Consider the following 22,906-nt stretch of genomic DNA (forward strand, 5'->3'; position numbering starts at 1 on the left):
GTTCAGGTGTTCATAAATCCCATGAGGGTTTTTCTTTTTAACTTGTTTTGAGTTTTTGGTTGATGGCCTTTAACATATATTTTTTCCTTTATTTAAAAATTTTTTATTGTGGTACAAATATATACAACATAATTAACCAGTAATTTAGCATTTTAACCATTCGTAAGTTTACAGTTCAGTGGCATTAAATACATTCACAGTGTTTTTTTAACCATCATTTGTCTGTATCCAAAACTTTGACATCATCCCCAGTAAAAACTCTGTACCTGTTGAACAATAACTCTCCATTCCTCCTTCCCAGGGGGCTTCTAGTTTCCTCCATTCTACATTGTGTCTGTATGAACTTGCCTATTCTAGGTACCTCATTTGATGGAGTCATACAGTATTTGTCTGTGTCTGGCTTATTTTACTAAACACAGTTTTTTCAGGGTTCATCCATGTTATAGCATATATAAAATTTTTCTTTTTATGATAAATAATATTCCATTGTATGTATATACCACATTTAGATCCATTTATCCATCAGTGGACATTTGAGTCAATTCCACCTTTTGGATGTTTATTGTAGATAATTACTTCTATGAACATGGATGTACAAATACATGTTTGAATCTCTGCTTTCAGTTCATCTGTATATGTACCTCAGGGTAGAACTTTTGGGTCATATGGTAAATCTAGGTTTAACCTGTAGCAACTGCAGTATTTTACATCCCAGCAGCAATACAGGCAGGTTCTAATTACTTCACATCCTTGTCAACACTTTTGTCTTTTTAAAAAAATTTAGCCATCCTAGTAGTTATGAAGTGGTATCTAATTGTGGTTATAATTTGCATTTATTTGCATCTTAATGACTAATGATGTTGAGCAGCCTTTCATGTGCTTATTGGTCATTTGTGCATCTTCTTCGGAGAAATGGTTATCCTTTTTTAAAAAAAAATTAATTTATTTTTGGCTGCGTTGGGTCTTCGTTGCTGCACACAGGCTTTTCTCTAGTTGTGACGAGCAGGGACTACTCTTCCTTGCAATGCGCAGGCTTCTCATTGCAGTGGCTTCTCTTGTTGCAGAACACAGGCTCTAGGCATGCAGGCTTCAATAGTTGTGGCATGTGGGCTCAGTAGTTGTGACTTGTGCGCTCTAGAGCGCAGTCTCAGTAGTTATGGCATACGGGCTTAGTTACTCAGCGACATGTGGGATCTTCCCAGCACGGGGCTCAAACCAGTGTCCCCTGCATTGGCAGGCGGATTCTTAACCACTGCGTCCCCAGGGAAGTCACAGAAATGTTTATCCTTTGCCTGTTCTTGAATTGGGTGGTTTGAGAGTTTCTGTTAAGTTTTTGGAGTACTTTATATAGTCTGGATATTAATCTCTTATCAGATAACGTAATTTGCAAATATTTTCTCCAGCTCTGTAAGTTGTCTTTTGCTTTCTTGAAAGTACCCTTAGATGCACAAAAAAGTCTTAATTTGGGGACTTCCCTAGTGGTTCAGTGGTAAAGAATCGACCTTGCAATGCAGGGGACGCGGGTTCAATCTGTTGTCAGGGAACTAAGATCCCACATGCTGCAGGACAGCCAAGCCTGCACACCACAACTATTGAGCTTGCACGCTTCAATGAGAGAGCCTGAGTGCCACAAACTACAGAGCACATGCGCTTTGGAGCCTATGCACCACAACTGCAGAGCCCACATGCCCTGGAGCCTGCACATCATAACTAGAGAAAGAAAAAACCTGCAGGCCACAACTAGAGAGAAGCCTGAGCACTGCAATGAAGAAACCTCGCGCCGCAACGAAAGATCCCATGTGATGCAACTAAGACCCGACCCGACACAGCTCAAAAAAAAAGTCTTAATTTTGATGAAGTCTGATTTATTATATATTTTTTCTTTTATTGCCTGTGTTTTTGGTGTCATACAAGTGAAACCGTTGTCAAATCGAGTGTTGTGAAGATTTTATCCAGTGTTTTCTTAAAAAAGTTTTATATATGTCCTGAGTTTAGCTCTTTGATCCATTTTGAGTTAATTTTTGTGTGGGGGATAAGGTAAAGGTCTATATTAACTCTTTTGCATGTGAGTATCCAGTTTTCTGAGCACCGTTTTTTTTTTTTTTGTAAAGCCTGTCCTTTCTCCGTTGAATGGTCTTGGCACTGTTGAAAAATCATTTGACCATTTATGTGAGGTTACATTTCTGGGTTCTCTATTGTACTCCATTGTTCTATGTTTGTCTTTATGCCATTGCCACACTGTTTTAATTACTCTATTTTTGTTGTGTTTCAAAGTCTTTTTTTGAAGATTGTTTTTGGCTTTTCAGAACTCCTTCCAATTCCATATGAATTTGAGCACTGGATTTTCCATTTCTGCCAAAAGGCTCTTAGAATTTTGATAGGAATTGTGATGAATCCGTAGATTGCTTTAGGTAGTATTAACAATGTTAAGTCTTCCTATTCGTGAACATAGGATGTCTTTCCATTTATTTAAATCATTAATTTCTTTGAGGCGTGTTTGGTAGTTTTCACTGTACAGGTCTTTCACCTACTTTGTTTCATTTCTGAGTATTTATTCTTTGTATGCTATTGTAAATGGAATTGCTATCTTAAATTTCTTGTCAGGTATTTCACTGCTGGTATATCGAAACAGCTGAATTTTGCTTGTTGAGCTTGTACTGTATAACTTTGTGAATTTGCTTATTAGCTCTACTAGCTTTCTATATGTATAAAATCATGTCATTTATGAATAGTTTTACATCTTCCTTTCCAGTTGATTTGCTATTTATTTTTGTGGTCTGATATCTCTGGCTAGAATTTCTATATGGTGTTGAACGGCAGTGATGAATGCGAGCATCATTGTCTTGTTCCTGATCCTAGGGGAAATTTTTTCAGTCATTGGGTACTGAGTGTGATGTTGGCTGTGGACGTTTTCTTTATTCTTAAAGTTCTGAGAGTTTTTAATCATGAAAAGGTGTTGGATTTTTGTCAGATGCCTTTTCTGCATCAGTTGAGAAGATTATATGGCTTTTTTCCTTTCTATTAATAGGATGTATTACAGTAAGTGTTTTTCTTATTGAACTACCCTTGTATTCCTGTAGTAAATCTCACTTGGTCACAGTGAAAATTCTTTTAGTATGCAGTTGTATTTGATTTGCTAATATGCAGTTGTATTTGATTTGCTAATATTTTTTGGAGAACTTTAGTATCATTGAAAGAGATACTGCTCTGTGATTTTCTATTCTTAATGAAGGCTTTGGTAGCAGGTCAGTGCTAGTCTCATAGAATGAGTTAGGAAGTATTTCATTCTCTTCAGTTTGGGGGGAGGGTTTGAGAAGGATTGGTGATAATTTTTCTATAAATGTTTGGTAGAGTTCACTAGTTAAGACCATGTATTTTAGTACTTTGTTGGGAGGTTGATTACTGACTCCGTCTCTTGTTAAAGCTCTATTGACATTTTCCTTTTCTTCTTGAGTCAATTTAGGTAATTTGTGAGGAATTTTTTTTGGCATACAGTTGTTCATGGTATTTTCTTATAATTTTTTTTTAACCTCTAAGTTTGGTAGTAATATCCCACTTTCATTTCTGATTTTAGCTATTTACATCTTCTCTCTCCTCTTCTAAAAATATTTTTTAGTCAGTCTAGCAAAATGTTTGTTATTTTGTGAATCTTTAGAAGAACCAACTATTGGTTTTGTTAATTTTTTAAAATTGTTTTCCTAATCTGTATTTTATTTATCTGTGTTCTCATCTTTATTATTTCCCTTCCTTTAGCTTTGGGTTTAGTTTATTATTTTTCTGGTTCCTTAAATGATAAAATTAGGTTGTTGATAATTAGATCTTTTTACATTTACATTTACATTTAATAAATTTCTGTGCAGTGCTTTTTTGCATCCCATGTATTTTGTTGTTTTTTCAAGTCATTTGTTGCTAAATATTTTCTGATTTCCCTTGTCATTTTTTTCTTTGACCTATTGGTTGTTTAAGAATGTATTATTTAATTTCCATGTATTTGTAAAATTTCTAGTTTTCCTTCTAGTATTGATTTCTTAACTTCATCATTTTGTGGCCAGAGAAAACACGTATCTTTTTAAATCTCTTGAGACGTGTTTTGTGGCCTAACATATGGTCTGTCCTGGAAAACTGTATTTTAGAAAAGAATACATTCTTTAGAAAAGAATGTTTTCTGCTGTTGTTTTGTGGAGTGTTCTCTCTATATGTCTGTTAGGTGTAGTTGGTTTATTGTGCTCTACGAGTTTTCTCTTTCCTTTCTTTTCTTCTGTCTAGTTGTTTTATCCATTATTGAAGTGGGTTATTGACATCTACAACTATTATTGTAGAACTTTCTATTTCTCCCTTAATTTCTGTCAATTTTTTCTTCAGTGTTTATTATATATTCTTGCTATATTGAACCTTTTATTAATGAATAATGTTACCTTTTGTCTCTGTTAACCTTTTTTTTTTTTTAAATCTTTAACTGTGGTAGGGAAAAAAAACCCATGAAATTTACCCTCTGAACCATTAAAAAATTCTGATGGTGTTAATTATATTCATATTGTTATGTAACAGATCTCTAGAACTTTTTCATCTTCCAAAACTGAAAGCCTGCACCCATTGAACAACAACTCCCCAATTCTCTTTCCTCACATCTCCTGGTATCCATCATTTGACTCTGCTTCCATCATTCTGTCTATATATTTCATATTAGTGGAATCCTGTAGTATTTGTCCTTCTGTGACTGGCTTATTTCACTCAGCATAATGTCCTCAAAGTTCACCCATGTTCACCATGTTCACCCACGCTGTGGCATGTGACAGGATTTCCTTCCCTTTTTGGCTGAATTATATTCTGTTGTATGTATGTGCCACATTGTATTTATACATTGATTTGTTGATGGGCATTTGTGCAGCTTTCATGTCTTAGCTGTTGTAAGAAATGCTGTAGTGAACATGGGTGTGCAAATATCTCTTTGAAATCCCACTTTTAACTCTTGGATATATACCCAGGAGTGGGGTTGTTGGAGTATGTGATAATTCTTCTTTTTCTAGTAACTTTTAAAAAATTAAAACTACTTGATTTTAGTATGGTCAGCCCAGCTTTCTTTTGCTCATTATCTACATGGAATATCTTTTTCCATCCTCTCCAGTTTGTGTCTTTGGATGTAAAATGAATCTCTTGAGGACATTGTATATTTGTATCACGTTTTTTAATCCATTCTGCTGTTCTTTGTCTTTTGAATGGAGTGTTTAAACTATTTATTTATTTTAAAAACATTTTTATTGAAATATAGTTGACTTACAGTGTTGTGTTAGTTTCAGCAAAGTATACAGCAAAGTGATTCAGTTATACATATATAAAAATATATATATTTTAAAATTCTCTTCCATTATAGGTTATTATAAGATATTGAGTATAGTTCCCTGTGCGATACAGTAGGTCCTTTTTAATTATCTACTTTTTATATATAGTATTGTGTATATTTCAATCCCCAAACTCCTGATTTATCTCTCTCCCCAAACCATTTATGTTTAAAATAATTACTCAAAGAGGAGTTTAATTCTGCCATTTTTCTGTTTGTTTTTTATAGGTCTTTATAGTATTTTTGTCCATTATTTTCCTCCATTACTGCCTTCTTTTTTTAGTTGATTTTTTTATAGTGAAATATTTTGATTACGTTCTCATTTCCTTTTGTGTGTATTTTATAGATATTTTGTGTATAAAGTGGTAATTACATTTGACATATTGAAGTTTTTACAATCTAATTTGAATTTATGCCAATTTAAATACCATACGAAAACTTTGTTTCTGTACAGCTCCATCCCCCTTATTTTGTTATTAATATCACAGATGGCAGTTTTATATAATTTGTGCCCAGTTGTGTAGAATAATAATAATTTTTCTTGTTTTTGTTCTTTAAATCATGTAGGAATTAAAAAATGGAGTTAGAAATGAAAACTATAATAATACTAGCTTTTAATTGTCTGTATATTTACCTTTACAGAGATGTTTATTTCTTCACTGTTGTCTAGCTTCCTTTCATTTTATTCTGAAGGACTTCCTGTTGCATTTCTTGCAGGGCAGGTCTAGTTGTAGGTCTAGTTTTGTTTATCTGGAAATGTATTAATTTCTCATTATTTAAGGACAGATTTTGCCAATTGTAGAATTCTCAGTTGAAAGTTTTTTCTCTCACCCTTTGATATATCATACTTCTTCCTCTGGCTTCCAAGGTTTGTAATTAGAAATTGGCTGATAGTCTTACAGGGTATCTGTTTTATGTGAATTGCTTATCTCTTCCTGCTTTCACGATTAGTTTATTGTCTTTGGCTTTTAACAGTTCGATTATAATATCTCATGGTATAACTCTGAGTTTATCCTACTGGGAGTGTGTTGAACTTTTTGGATTTGTAGACTTACGTCTTTCCTCAAGTTGAGAAGCTTTTGGCCATTATTTCTTTAAATATACTTTGTGTACCTTTCTTTTCCTCTGGGATTGCTACAATGAGTGTATTGGTAGACTGAGTGGTGTCCCACAGGTCCCTTAGACTCTCTTCACTTTTCTTCATTCTTTTTTCTTTCTGTTCCTTAGATTCAGTAATTTCAGTTGTCCTATTTTCTTCAGTTGTCCTGTTTTCAAGTTTGCTTATTCTTCTGCTTGCTCAGATCTGCTTTTGAGCCCCTCTAGTGTATTTTTTATTTCAGTTATTTTACTTTTCAGCATTTCTTTTTGGCTCCTTTTTATAATTTCTGTCTTTTTAATGATATTCTCATTTTGTTCATGCATTGTTTTCCAGTCTTCATCCTTTTCCTTGAGCTCTTTTAACATCTTTAAGGGAAGGTGTTTTAAGGTCTTTGTCTAGTAATTCCTATGGGTGCGCATTCTACAAATGATGGGTACATTTGTGTTGATTTATTTTATTTATTTGGATGGGCCATATTTTCCTGTTTCTTTTTATACTTTGTGTTGGTTTTCTTCTTTTTTTGGTTGAAAACATTGAATTTTATAGTATGGTAACTTTGGAAAAGAGATTCTCTTCTTTTCTCAGAGTTTGTTCTTTTTTAATTGATCCCTAGCCTAAAAATGATCTAATGTGAAAGCTCATGGTCTTTTCAGGTATTTTTCTGAGCTGTGTCTTTCCCTGGGAATGTACAGTACCTTTCTAAATTGTTCTACATATTTGGTTGTTATTGAATGTCTAAAAAAAACCCTGGTGTGGCTCCTTTAATTCCCCCAGTAGTCAGTCTCGCTGATTTGGGTTGAAACAATGGCAGCTAACCTCTGTGCCCATACCTCACCCATCAGATGTAGTAATCCGAATTCAGAACACAGAAGTTTGTTATTTGGACATTATTATTTGGACAAGATCATTATTGCCCACCCATGGCTCCAACAAACTGTACCAGAGTCACATATTGCTGTCCCACAGCTGCCTGCCATAGGGTCAAGGAGTAGGAAATGGGTAGCTGCTATCACACTGAAGGCTGAAATTGGCCAACATTAACAACAGTTTACCAGCCAAGCTTTCCTTTGGGAGCACAAGAGTTCAAATTGGCTATTCCAGAGTTTCAGAGTAGTTACATCAGACAGTTTCTACTAGTAGTACAGTTGCTTTCTAGGTACAGAGCTGGATTCCTGGTACTTCCTGCTCTGCCATCTTCCCTGACATTCTTTTCTTCTCTTTTCTTTTCAATAACTAGTTAAGAAGCGTCTGTGAACCAACTCCACACTACCATTTTTACCAGGAACGAAAGCTGTCAATCTTAATATTTTTTTCCTGACTTTTGGATGTGTCTTCATAAAGTGCATCTTGAAAAGAGCCTTATGTGTCTTTTGCCTCAGTTACAGGATTACATAATTATCTCTTATGGGTCTTGTTACTTAAAAATAACCAAAATTATATCTATTATGAAAATCCCATTTTATTAATATTTACGCTGGTACAAATCAGGAATTTATCACACAGTATGTTTTAATCACATTTTCATTAGGAAAAGTGTAAATCTGATAGTTACTTCTTGACAAAAAGCAAGTATAAACTGTTAGTACAGTCCAATTATAATGTTAATTAATACTATATTAAAATATTCTTAGGTGAGATCTGTAAAATCGGCAGACTTATAATTGATGATTCACTTCTCAAAATCAAATGATGTTTTTGGTCTTAAAGTACTGCAGTTGTGTAAAGAACACTGTTGAATTTAATAGTAGCATTGAAGTAGATAGAGTAGTTTATTAGAAGTTACCTCAACGTAGAGGAATTCTTCCAGTGTTATTTTATTTTACCTTCTGTTTTAAAATTAGGTTGTATATATTTACCCTGATAAGATGATTTAGTAGAAGAGAGTTTATATGATTTATACCTGAAAAATATAAAAGTCAGTGTTTTAGAATACATTTTCTTATAGACTTTTTATGTATTGTAGATAAGTAGGATACATTTTACCTTTGGAGTCCTGAAATTGGGTATTTCTGACCAAGTCAGATTTGTTGCTGTATCTTGATTTAGCAGTTAGCACCTTTGTAGCTGTAAAAGATGCTTATTTTACATGACATTGTAATATTTACTAGTCATATCTTTGTAAATATTATATTTTCCCTCATATTTACATAATTCTGTTTAGTATAACAAAGGAGACTTTCCTAGTTTATATTATGAAGACCTTGATTATAAAGGGGTTTCTATTTTGTACTGTATTCCAATTAATGACCATGTTATATAAATACTTTATAACCACTTAATGTGAGAAATATAATACAGTCAATCCTTGATCAACATGGGGATTAGGGATGCCAGCTCTCTGCACAGTCGAAAATCCATGTGTAACTTTACAGTTAGCCTTCCGTATCCACAGTTCCATATCTGTGGATCATTATAGTACTGTAGTATGTATTTAGTGGAAAAAAAACCCAAAACCTTGTATAAGTGGATGCACACAATTCAAACCTATGTTGTTCAAGGGTCCACTGTACACTTAAAAAATAATATTTATTTGGTTTTCTCGTCTAATTGTAATTTATTTTATTTTTTATTGCCTACATTTTAATTAACAGTTTAACTTGTTTTTATATTAGTGATATGTTCCTAAATTAAATTGGAATCCTTTTTATACTTGGATTCCAGAGACTATTTATTGCAGGCTTCCTTCTTGAGGTTAAAAAATTATGCTTGTGGTTTGCTTGGATAAAGTGAAGTTCTGCATAAGTGGAATTTTATTTTCACAATTTTATGTACTGCGATTTATGACATTTGGTAATTAACATTTTACTAATATATTTAAAAACATCAGTGTACTAGCCAGCTTCTTCACTTTTAAACTTACATAACTTTTTTGGTGTCAGGTTATTTATATAGTGTGATTATTTTTGACTGTTGTCTCTACTTTTATTTTCTAGCTGAAACACTGTAGTCGGTATATACATGACTTATTTCCTTCACTCATCAAGAATTTGGATCCAGTACCACTTAGACATCTTCTTAATCTGGTCTCAGCTCTTGAACCAAGTGTTCATACTGAACAGGTAATTCATTCAAAACTAATTTTTTTTTTTTGTAAAGTGAAAATTTATTTGTGATCCAGATGATTTAACTTGTAGTTTATTACTGTTGGCATTTCAGTTAGGCAAAAGGATATTAAATTTCTTACAGTATTTCCTAAAACCGCTAATTTCAACCTCTCCTTTTTTTTTTTTTTAAAGACACTGTACTTGGCATCGATGTTAATTAAAGCATTGTGGAATAATGCACTAGCAGCTAAGGCCCAGCTATCTAAACAGAGTTCTTTTGCATCTTTACTAAACACCAATCTTCCCATTGGAAATAAGAAAGGTTAGTAAAGTATAATGTAATTTGAAGTAAGTTGTTCATAGTTTATAACTCAAATTTGAAATAGTTTCTGCAAATTAGTTTCAGTTTAATCTCAATTTTGAAATAAGTTGGAAAGGGAGGTGTTGGTTTTCTTAAAACGTTAATAAATTGGGGTTAGGTCATGTTTTTGGTTTACTGTTCAATTAACAGCAATAACGTTTCAGTAGTTACTGGATCTTCTTTCATTAGTGTTCTTTTAAGAAAAAAACAAAACTATGTCATAAAAGCTTTAGAGCTTTTGGTTAGAAACCAGTCAACATGATTTCTTTTAGAAATAATTTTGAGAATAGAACATAATGATACATTTCTCTTTCTGTGTTTTCTACTTCAAAGTTTTCTGTCTTTCCAGGTATTTTATATGTGCTTTTACATGTATAACTTTCTAGGGTTTCCTACAAGTTTATCAGCTTTACCCCTCTTTTTGTTTCCTGACATCATATACTACCCTTTTCTTAGGCTTTCCTGTGCAGGCACCCACAAGTACTACGACACGTGGTGGGGACTTATATTATTGCAGGTTTCCCTACCTATATCTTGTTGATTATGTAATAAAAACAACTGATATGTGCCCCAAAGAAATTCAGTCACTTAGATTATTTCCATCCTGTTTTTTCCTTTTCCTTCAGAGGACGAAGAGCTCAGAAGAGCTGCACCATCACCTTGTAAGTTGAGTCTTAGAAATGTATGGCAAGATGACTTGTAGTTTTATTTTGATGATCATCTAGATTTAATTAATTTTATATAATATATTTGTATCACATTCATAAAGTTCATTTTGCATAGGAGATGTAAATCCTGACTACCTGTCTATCTTACTTACCCTTTTTGCTGAAATCATTAGTATCCTGACTTTTAATTGAAATCATGTATATCTTCTTTAGAAATAATTGGCAAATGTTAACATATTTCCAGATTATATTTTTGGCTACTTAGCGTGAAGCTTTGGTATATCAAAGAATCAAAGGATTATGACATTCTGATAGATCCATGTTAATACAAGTTAGAAGTGAAAAAATCCCCATCATTTTAATATAGGGTCACCTGCAGCCAGTCCTCAAAGCAGTGATAACAGCGATACCCATCAAAGTGGAGGCAGTGACATTGAAATGGATGAGCAACTTATTAATAGAACCAAACATGTGCAGCAGCGACTTTCAGATACAGAGGTATGAAAATACTCTTTCCTCCCGCTTTAAAGAGATTTTTTGATTTTTGGGTTTGTGCCATGTTTATCCTTCGAACTGGGAATATAAACATGATGCCAGTTGAGGCCTTTCCTATCTTTTAAGTATCATTGAGGTTCTTTACTTTTCTTTGAGTTTTTAATTCCATTTTGTATTGTTCAATGAAATTTGTCAGGACTGTGGCAGCCTTTTAAAAAAGTACAGTGTGTTAATGTCATTTACTTTTTTCTTACTAGTTTAAATATTTATTTAAGTCTCTTTGTTTCTAAATATAGGAATCCATGCAGGGAAGTTCTGATGAAACTGCCAACAGTGGTGAAGATGGAAGCAGTGGTCCTGGTAGCAGTAGTGGACATAGTGATGGATCTAGCAATGAGGTGAATTCTAGCCATGCAAGCCAGTCAGCAGGGAGCCCTGGCAGTGAGGTACAGTCAGAAGACATTGCAGATATTGAAGCCCTTAAAGAAGAAGATGAAGATGACGATCATGGTCATAATCCTTCTAAAAGCAGTTGTGGTACAGATCATCGGAACAGGAAATTAGAAAGTCAAGCAGGCATTTGCTTAGGGGATTCCCAAGGTCCATCAGAAAGAAGTGGGACAAGCAATGGAACAGGAAAGGACCTGGTTTTTAACACTGAGTCAGTGCCATCAGTAGATAATCGAATACGAATGCTAGATGCCTGTTCACACTCTGAAGACCCAGAACATGATATTTCAGGGGAAATGAATGCTGCTCATATAGCACAAGCATCTCAGGAATCTTGTATTACACGCACTGGGGACTTTCTTGGGGAGACTATTGGGAATGAATTATTTAATTGTCGGCAGTTTATTGGTCCACAGCATCACCACCACCACCACCACCATCATCACCACCACGATGGGTAAGTCTACCTAAAAATAAAACAGCTTACATTTCCTTTAGGGAGTTAATTATAGCCTATATTTATTCAATTGTGATATATTCTAGATCAGTGCTGTCCAATAGGAATATAATGTAAGCTAAAAATGCATGCCATAAGTATGTAATTTTAAATTTTCATAATTAATTTATTTTTGGCCACGCCCTGCAGTTTGTGGGATCTTAGTTCCCCAACCTGGGATCGAACCCATGCCCCACTGCAGTGGAGACATGGAGTCTTAACCACTGGATCGCCAAGGAAAGTCCCAATTTTTAATTTTCTAATGGGCACATTTTAAAAAGCAAGATGAAACAGAGAAGATTAAGTTTAATTATAAATTTTATTTAAAGCAGTAGTATCCAAAATATCATATATCCACATGTAATCCGTGTAAAATTTTTAATAAAAATTTTTTTGTACTAGGTCTTCAATAATCTGTGTATATTTAATACTCCTAACATCTTCATTTAGACCAGCCATTTTTTACATGTGCAGTGACCACAGGTGGCTAGTGGCTGTTGTATTGGACAACACAGATCTAGATCTTCAGCTCCTTGTAATAATTGCCTAATAGTAGATAGTAAATTCCTTGTGGAAACTTCCATTAAAGTGTGATCACGAAAAGGGAAATTTTATGCACATTCTAATTTTAGGATATTAGTAAGGATAAAGCCTCAGCATAAAGCTTTTTGATTATCTGTGAAATATACCTATGGTGTTTAATAGTAAGTGATTCTGTCATTTACTAGTGTTACAGTATTGGGCAAGGTACTCAGTTGTTCTTACTATCATTTTCTCATCTATAAAATAGAAACAGTAGTACCTATCTCATGGGCTTATTGTGAGCATTTCATGGGCTGATATGATTGGCACATAATAAGAACTTAATAAATATTAGCTGCTATTTATTATTACTATCATTGCAAGTAGTAATATTTGAGTTAATGATGAAATAGGGATATGTAGTTTATCAGGATTTATCTTAAACCTGACTATTTGCCGGGCCTTTCAGAATTTAATATGGTTGTTTGGGAGAACTACACATCCATACATATTCCTACTTTATTTCCTTTGCCTTTTTCTTCTTATCATTAACCCATATGAGTTTACAGTAATATTTCTTAGTCTTGGCAGTATTGATGTTTTGGGCCAGGTAATTCTGTGTTTTGGATTTACAGCAATGTGAATGCTGCCCTCTGCATTGTAGGATGGATGTTTAGCAGCATCCCTAGCCTCTAGGCCTACATACTGGAGGAATATCCCAAGTTGTGATAACCAAAAATTGTCTCTAGACATTGCCAGATGTCCCCTTGGCCTTCTGTTTGAGAACCACTGGTTTATGGTCTGACATTACAGAAATGCACATTCAGAGTTCTCCCCAGGACATACTGGAGACAAAGCAATTAGTTCATAAAACTGAGGAGGGTAATATGTTCAGTTTGGTACATTGTAAATCTCTTATAGTGTTCACGCCAACCCTCTACCTGAAAAGACCTAATGATTTATTTTTTTATGTTAGCCATTTCCATATTCTCTGTGTATGGGTACCATTTGTGAGTCTAAATCAATCCTGAACTTTTCTTCTTCGTGTTATTTTTATCATTTTGTCTCTACATCCTTAGAGCACCCCGTATGGTATGTTTTAGAAGGGAGGGCTTAATAGGTGTTTATTGAGTTAAAAGTTGCTCAGTTAATACTAACCACATCTAGATTGCAGCTGTAAATTGAAATTTTTTTCCTTATCTGATTTGATTCTGCAGTTGGATGAACAAATGTAAATAAATTTTAAGGTTTCACTTTAAGATTTGAGTTTATAAAAAAATTATCTAACAGTTAAGTTTACTGATTTTGTTTTTCCTAAAATTATTCTCTTTGAAGTTGTTTTAGTGAAGTGTGTTGATGAGCCAGATAATATGTAGGTATATATTGTATAATTAATATATAGTGCAGACTTTGTGGGCTTTTTATTTTTTGTAAAGCTGTCAATATTCCATATTGTTAACAAACAAATGTAGCTTTATTCTTGAGTGGGTTGTAACTTGTGCCAAATGTTTTGAGAGATATTTTTTTGTGATTCACAATGTGTGTTCAAATTTGTAATTGCTGACTTTGTACTCCTCTCTGTGTTACAGTCATATGGTTGATGATATGCTAAGTGCAGATGATGTCAGTTGCAGCAGCTCCCAGGTCAGTGCAAAATCAGAAAAAAATATGGCTGATTTTGATGGTGAAGAATCTGGGTGTGAAGAGGAGCTAGTTCAGATTAATTCACATGCAGAGCTAACATCTCATCTCCAACAACATCTTCCCAATTTAGCATCTATTTACCATGAACATCTTAGTCAAGGTAAGGTTCTGTAGTAAGTAAAATATATTCCTTTATTTAAAATAGGAATAATTTATATAACACATTGTTAAAAGGAATCAACAGTCAATGTTTTGTTACTTCAGTGTTTTTGCCAAGTAATTTTCATATTATAGTTTTTTTCCCCAAGGAAATGAAATTATTATGAATACTCCATCATGAATATGAAGGCTGCAGTTCCATCAAGAGATATTTAACAAGGAAAAGAAATAAAAAATAATATGTATAAAAATTATAGCTTTGTATTTGAGAAAATATATGGCTGCATTAGATTTTATATTCAGGAATTTTAGGACTTAAAAGTAGGAGATTACACAGAATCACATGTTGTATGATTCCATTTATATAAAAGGACTAAGATAGGCAAATCTGTAGAGATAGAAAGTATAGATTAGTGGTTCCCTGTGGCTAGTGAGGATTGGGAGAAATAAGAGGAGGGGTGACTGCTAAAGGGTGAGGTGTTTCTTTCATCTGGGGTGATGAAAATGTTCAAAAAACGATGGTTCTAATCACTGTAAATCAGTCTTAAAAAGATGATAGGACATGACCAAACTCTAAAGAATAGAGGTTAGAAGAGGTTAAAGAATAGGAGGAGATAAAGGAGGAAAGGGAGAAAAATTAAGAGGGAAAACAGTTCTAGAATTGGCAATTTAAAGGTCCATATCCAGCCTCTTGCTTAGTTACATACCATCAGCACTTAGTAGCCTAGGACATGGGTTTTGGGATGCCAGTAAATTATAAACTAAGTAAACCAGATAGATTAGGTTTATGCTTTTAAAGCCACGATCAGACTTGGAGATGCAATTTGTGGATCTTGGCAACAACTTTCTGATTTCAACTGTTACTTGCGTATAATCTAGATAAGGTTATTTTGACTTTTTTTTTTTTCCTTTTTTTTGGCCGTGCTGCGTGGCTCGCGGGATCTCAGTTCCCCGACCAGGCACCGAACCCAGGCCCTCAGCAGTGAGAACGCGGAGACCTAGCCACTGGACTGCCAGGGAATTCCCTGTTTTGACATTTTTGTTATTGTGATTGTTGAGAAATGAATGGGTTAAGATTGAGGTCAATTTAATTTTATACCATATTTATTAAATTTTCACCATTCTTCTATTCTTAACCTGTTTTCCTTTTATTCAGTATTGTACATGTTTTTTTACTATATGAAGTTAGAAATTGAGCAAAATATTAGATGTATTATTGGTCTCCAAATCTACCTTGTATTACTGTGTATTTAATACTATAGAGAACTCTTCCAACACAGTAAGACAAACAATACAATTTAAAAATGGGCAACAGGTATGAATAAATTTAGTTACTTCATAAATGAAGATATAAAAATGGTCAGTAAATACATGAAAAGATGTTCAATATCTACAGTCATCTGGGAAATTCAAATTAAAACTACAACTGGATATTTCTACTCATTTCGGATGGGTAAAAAATTAAGGACTTAATGATATCAAATGACGCTAAGGATGCAGAGCAACTACAACTCTCATACATTGCTGTGAAGGAGCTTAAAATAGTACAGGCAGTTTAGAGTACTGTTTTAGCAGTTTCTTTTAAAGTTAAACTTGTACTTACCATATGACCCAGCAATTCCTATTCTAGGTATTTACCCAAGAGAAATGAAAACATACGTCCACAAAAAGATTTGTACCTGAATGTTCATAACTGCTTCATTTATGAACCTCAGCTGGAATTAACTGGTAGATAAACAAATTGTTGTATATTCACACTGGAATAAAAAGGAAAGAGCTACTGATACGTTCAACACCATGACTGAATATCAAAAAACATTCTAAGCAAATGAAGCTAGACAGAAGAATACATACTGTATATCATTTATATGCACTTCTAAAATTTCCTAAAGTAATTTATAATGATTGACATCTACTCAGTGATTGGTGGTGGGGATTGATTGTAAAGGGACACAAGAGAACTTTTTGGGGTGATAGAAATGTTCCGGATCTTATGTATTTATATTGTATTTTAATAAAATTAATTTTAAAAAGTAAATACCAAAACAAATAAACCAAACAAACCCCAAACTTAAAAAGTCAAGCTACAAACTGGGAGAAATATTTGCAAATCATATATCTAATAAAGGGCTTGTATCCAGACCATATAAGAACTTTTACAACTCAGTAGTAAGACAACTTAATTAAAAATTGGGAATTGATTTATTTCACCAAAGAAGGTACACAAATGGCTAATAAGCACATGAAAAAATGCTTAGCATCATTAGTCATTAGGGAAATTAAAATTAAAGACCAGAATGATATTCTACTGCATATCTATTAGAATGGCTAAAATTAAAAAGAGCGACCATACCTATGTGTTGAAAAACAGTATGGCAGTTTCTTCAAATTTTAAACATACGTGTTTACCTTATGACCCAACAGTTCCACTTCTAAGTATTTACCCTAAAGAAAAGAAAGTGTATGTCTATACAAAGACTGGTTATATCAGTGTTATGGCAGCATTATTCATATTAGACAAAAACTGGCAACTATCCAAACTTTCAGTAATTGGTAGATATATAAACAATTTTTTCATATAATGGAATATTATTCTGTTTATTATTATTCTATTTAAAAGGAACACACTACTGATAGATGCTTCAACATGGATGAACCTCAGACATTTTGCTAAGTGAACAAAGTCAGACATGACTATACATACGTATTGTATGATTCCATTTATATGAAATTTCTAGAAAAGGCTAATTTATGGGGATGGAAGAACAGACTAGGGCTCGGGAATGGGATCAGGGATTAAATGTAATTAAGTATGAGGGAATGCTTTAGGGTGGTGAAAGTGTTCTAAAACAGAATTATGGTGAAGGTTGCATAGTTCTCATTTTAATGAAATCAATGTACATGTACAGTTTAAGAGGGAAATTTCATGGTAAAGCTGTTAAAGACAATGAAGCATTTTTGCTTAATATAACAGAGCTAGGGAGAGTTCATAGTCTGGCACTCAAAGTCTGAATTATTACAATAGACGCTTTGAATTTAATTGAATGTTTTGAGTAAATCATCTCAATTAAAAAAATCTTTAGGTATAAGACACTTTACAGAAGGTCATTTAGAGGAACGTCCCTTGGCTATATAGTTAATTCAGTTAAATTTTCTTCTTAATGTTTAATTTGGGTTTCAAATATTTATATATAGTTCTCTTGACATGTGGAAAACATTAATCATACTTATTAGTAATAGTGAGGAGGCTATGAAATAGTGGAGAGGCTATGAAAACTTTTCTTATTTTACTTTCGTAGTATCAAACTCTAAACAGTACTATTCTGTCTCATTCATAAAGCAACTGTGTTAATCTTGTTTTTATCTTGTGATGTAAGAAGAGATTTATTGTTATACTTCACTTTGAATTTGTTAACTTTATGAATGCTGTAGTTCACTTTACAATTTCAGTCAACTGCATTGCTCTATAGTGTGTTATATTTTGCCCCTTCAGGACCTACAGTTCATAAACATCAATTCAGCAGTAATGCTGTAACAGACATTAATTTGGATAACGTTTGCAAGAAAGGAAACACTTTGTTGTGGGATATAGTCCAAGATGATGATGCAGTAAGTTATTTAATAAACCCAAAAGACTACAAAATTACAGCAAAATGCATTCAGTATAAACAGTAACTTTATGTATATACATTTTTTTGTAGGTTAATCTTTCTGAAGGATTAATAAATGAAGCAGAGAAACTTCTCTGTTCCTTAGTATGTTGGTTTACGGATAGACAGATTCGAATGAGATTCATTGAAGGTTGCCTTGAAAATTTAGGAAACAACAGGTAAATAGGAATTTAAAATTTTTTATGCAGTAATCATATTCATAATCAATATTCTTATTGACCTAGATATGGTGGGTTCATAGCATTTAATGTACTGTTATCAACCTATTTTTTTTTAGTAATTGTGGTTTTTATATTAGTTCTAAACTGTTTTCCCCCACAGGGTTTATATGTTATCACACAGTCTTGCTTTTTTCAGCACTTTTCGGCACTCTTGATTAGATCACCTCCAACAGAGACAAAGGAATACTGTCTTATTGATTCTGGGAACATGGTGGTGATTACTCTATTTTCAGATTACAGTTTAAATGTTCTTGAACTGTTATATATAAAGAAAGCTAAATAAGATAAGTGAAGTTAAACTTAAGCTGAAATATAAACATTTTGATAATGGCATTGTTCTTCCATCTGGGTGGATCTTTTGACTTCTGTAGTGCACAAAGAATTAGGTTAGTTGTGTTTTTTTCCTAGTTTGAATTCTGCTGTATATTTATATACTTCTTATTGGGGCTCAAATAATTACCACAAGTTTCTTGATTTTCAGTTCTGTTCTGTTGATACAGTCTCCAGTTTCCCTTATACTGCTCTGATAATATTGTTCCATTCTCTGATGTGGTGAATTCAGTTATTAATTGAATATATATATATTTTAATTTATTTTTTTGTTTATGATTTTTGGCTGTGTTGGGTCTTTGTTGCTGCGTGTGGGCTTTCTCTAGTTGCGGCGAGCGGGGGCTACTCTTTGTTGCGGTGCATGGGCTTCTCATTGTGGTGGCTTCTCTTGTTGCAGAGCATGGGCTCTATAGTGCGTGGGCTTCAGTAGATGCGGTGCGTGGGCTCAGTAGTTGTGGCTCGTGAGCTCTAGAGCGAAGGGCTCAGTAGTTGTGGCGCACAGGCTTAGTTGCTCCGCGGCATGTGGGATCTTCCCGGACCAGGGCTCCAACCCATGTCTCCTGCACTGGCAGGCGGATTCTTAACCAATGTGCCACCAGGGAAGCCCCTAATTGAATATATTATATTAATATTTTCAGCTTACCTCTGCCCAGGCTCAATATAAATGTCTAATTTTATTGAATATTTAACTGCTTCAAAAAATTTTTTTACCTAATTGAATTAGAAAAAGTATCTGCAATATTTAATTTTCTTCTTTTGATCTTTAAAGGGCTATAATTGGTACAATCACAATAGAAAAATTGCTTATTCATGCAGGTATAAGAAACTACTAATAGACCCCTGTTAGTTGGATCAGTTGCCTCATTTGGCATATATTCTTTAAAAAGAATGCTTTTAATGGGTGAATGATATTTCATCATTTACATAGGTATTATAGAAATTAGTTTTAAAATGTTTTGTCTTTTAAATATTTTTAAAAATATGTATTTATCATTTATTTATTGTGGCTGCTCTGAGTCTTAGTTGTTATGTGCGGGATCTTCATTACAGCACGTGAGATCTTTGTTGCGGCCTGCGGACTCTTAGTTGTGGCATGCAAACTTAGTTGAGACATGCATGCAGGATCTAGTTCCCCAACCAGGGATTGAACCTGGGCCCCCTACATTGGGAACGCGGAGTCTTACCCACTGGGCCACTAGGGAAGTCCCTAAAATGTTAATTGTCTTTTAAAAGTCTTTGTGAAGCTAATGAATACTTTTTTAAGTTGTATCAATTTTTATTCCCCAAAAGTGCATCTGCATATCCTGTGGCCCAGCAGTTGCACTGCTAAGTATGTGCCTTTTAATAATACATCCAGAAGGTCACCAAAAGACACATTCAAGAATGTTCATAAAAGCATTATTCAAAATAACTATTCTTTCTACTGCTATCTAAATGACAGAAAAAGAATAGGAAGGAAAATTAAATTGTGGACTGTTTGTTGAATGAAATAGTATATATATAGTAGTAACAATGAAAGAACTACAACTGCATGGAATAGTGTGGTTGAATCTCACAGACAAAGTTTTGAGTGAAAGAAGCCAGATGTAAAAAAGTATATCTCTATTACTCTGTTTATACAGAGTTTAAAAACAGGGAAACTGGGACTTCCCTGGTGGCGCATTGGTTAAGAATCCGCCTGCCAATGCAGGGGACACGGGTTCAAGCCCTGGTCCGGAAGGATCCCACATGCCGCAGAGCAACTAAGCCTGTTCGCCACAACTGCTGAGCCTTGCGCTGTAGAGCCCATGAGCCACAACTCCTGAAGCCCGCACGCCTAGAGCCAGTGCTCCACTACAAGAGAAGCCACCGCAGTGAGAAGCCCATGCACTGCAATAAAGAGTAGCAGCAACGAAGATGCAATGCAGCCATAAATGAATAAATTAAAAAAGAAAATCAGGAAAACTATTGTATTTAATAGGATAATGGTTACTCTTGGGTTGTTAGTGAGTGGAAAGGGGGCATATCCCAAGGCTTCTGGGATGCTGGTAATGATTTCTTTCTTGATGTTGGTGCATGTTACACAGGTATGTTCACCTCCTGATATTTTGAACTGTCACTTAGGTTTATATGTGTTTTTTCATGTATGTTACTTCAATAAAAAGGAAAAAAGCTATGTGAAAGATGAAATATCATGTAGCCTTTAAGAGTCAAATGTTTTCAAAGATTATATAATGATATGGGCGTATACTCATAGGCCCGTTTGTTAAAAAGATTGCAAGCAATATGTGAGACTGTAGAATGGTTATTTCTGGGAGGATTCAGTTAATTTTTTCTTCTTTATGGTTTTCTATTTTCTAATTTTTCCATAATGAGCATATATTTTTCTAAGTAGTGTAGCTTAAAAGAGACGAGAGGGGGCTTCCCTGGTGGCGCAGTGGTTGAGAGTCTGCCTGCTGATGCAGGGGACACGGGTTCGTGCCCAGGTCTGGGAAAATCCCACATGCCGCGGAGCGGCTAGGCCCGTGAGCCATGGCCGCTGAGCCTGCGCGTCCGGAGCCTGTGCTCCGCAACGGGAGAGGCCACAACAATGAGAGGCCCGCGTACCGCAAAAAAAAAAAAAAAAAAAAAAAAAAGTAAAAGAGACAAAAGGAAAATTCTGTGTATAAAATGGAAAATCATCATTTTGGATTTTTTTAAGCTTTAATTTGTTCACTCCCAAATCACTTGAAGTTGAAGCATTTTTCATTTGTTGGAGGCAGTCCTGTACCTAATCATAGTTACTTAATGGTTTATTGATATATAGTAAACATAACTATTATATTGATGTTAATTTTGGCCTCAAAATTTACTCAGACGGTTGCTGTGTGTATTATGCTAGGCCTCTTATTAATTGGTCATATATGCCAGTACTTAGAGCATAGTGGCATTTTTTAGCCTGTGACATATGCAACACATCCAGTGTATACCAGCTGAACTTACTGAAGTTATCATGCAAACTGAAAAATAATTAATTTTTTTAAACATTATTAGTTCCAGTTTCCTGATAAACTAGTGTTTTTTTTTAACATCTTTATTGGAGTATAATTGCTTTACAATGTTGTTTTAGTTTCTGCTGTATAACAAAATGAATCAGCTATTTTTATACTTTTATCCCCATATCCCTTCCCTCTTGCACCTCCCTCCCACTCTCCCTATCCCACCCCTCTAGGCAGTCACAAAGCACCGAGCTGATCTCCCTGTGCTATGCAGCTGCTTCCCACTAGCTATTTTACAATTAAACCAGTGGGTTTTAATGGGGGTGATTTTTTTTCTCCCTAGGTAGTATCAGTATCTGGAGATATTTTTGGTTGTCACATTAATGAGTGGAATTGGAGATGTTACTTTGGGCTAGGGATGCTGCTAAACATCCCTCAATGCAGAGGACAGCTTTTCACAACAGAATTGTGTGAAGTGTCAGTATTGATATCAGAGTTTGAGAAATCCTATTCTGAACACAAGAATCCTTTCTCCAAGGATTCCTCTCCCCCTGAGTTTGCCATCACAGTAGGAAAGGAATGTTGCACAAGGGTGTTAATATTAATAGGAAAGCTCTTCCTTATGTTGAAATAAATGGGCCACTGAAATCTTAACTCATTTACCATTTTCCTGACATTTGACCGAAAAAACTGCACAGATGTCTGCTTCTTGATGATGTCAATTTTTTATGTAGTTTACACAGGTTTTATGTTTCTTTTTATTTTCTCTATGTTGACTTTTCTTTTTTTTTTTTTTTGCGGTACGCGGGCCTCTCACTGCTGTGGCCTCTCCCGTTGCGGAGCACAGGCTCCGGACACGCAGGCTCAACGGCCATGGCTCACAGGCCCAGCCGCTCCGCGGCATGTGGGATCCTCCAGGACCGGGGCACGAACCCGCGTCCCCTGCATCGGCAGGTGGACTCTCAACCACTGCGCCACCAGGGAAGCCCCCTCTATGTTGACTTTTTAATTTTCCTTCTAGTTCCTCACTTTCCATGGTTTATAGACCTGTCACCAATTTTTGTTTGTTTTTGCTGTTCTATGGTCTTATTACAGTTTATTTCACAAAATGAACTTAGCTTTCTTTTGAACAGTAATACAGGCTCATTACTTCTTGGGAAGCATAGAGATCTGAAAAAGGAAAAGTCTCCCATAAATCACGCATAATTCTGCCATTTATACGGAACCCACTGTTAACACTTTAAAACACTTTAAACATGCAGCATGTGACTTATGCACATTTAGCCTTAGGCAGATTGTTTTATAAGGCATATAACATTTCAGCAGTGCAGGAGGTTTAAAGTTACACACGGAAACACATAGTAGACTGGTTTGCAGAATGTTGTCATAAAGTGAGAGCATGAGGTAGACAGTAGCTCCCACAGTGAAAAATCCATTACTCTTCAGCTTGG

General features: G+C 34.6%; 1 protein-coding gene across 4 annotated transcripts in view; it reads left to right on the plus strand.

Moving 5' to 3' along the window:
• The window catches only part of USP34 (ubiquitin specific peptidase 34), a 231,419-nt gene that overhangs the window by 88,861 nt on the left and 119,652 nt on the right, over window positions 1-22,906 (plus strand). For 3 of the 4 annotated variants that reach the window (XM_030877324.2, XM_030877325.2, XM_030877327.2), the window contains exons 11-18: window positions 9,371-9,496; window positions 9,674-9,803; window positions 10,469-10,504; window positions 10,878-11,008; window positions 11,302-11,912; window positions 14,063-14,277; window positions 17,770-17,885; window positions 17,978-18,105. In XM_030877324.2, the coding sequence (XP_030733184.1) occupies window positions 9,371-9,496; window positions 9,674-9,803; window positions 10,469-10,504; window positions 10,878-11,008; window positions 11,302-11,912; window positions 14,063-14,277; window positions 17,770-17,885; window positions 17,978-18,105 (1,493 nt within the window). The remainder of the gene's footprint in view (window positions 1-9,370; window positions 9,497-9,673; window positions 9,804-10,468; window positions 10,505-10,877; window positions 11,009-11,301; window positions 11,913-14,062; window positions 14,278-17,769; window positions 17,886-17,977; window positions 18,106-22,906) is intronic. The other variant, XM_030877326.2, reaches the window with a different exon arrangement.

Source organism: Globicephala melas, chromosome 12 (assembly GCF_963455315.2).
Source record: "Globicephala melas chromosome 12, mGloMel1.2, whole genome shotgun sequence".
Classification (NCBI taxonomy): Eukaryota; Metazoa; Chordata; class Mammalia; order Artiodactyla; family Delphinidae; genus Globicephala; species Globicephala melas.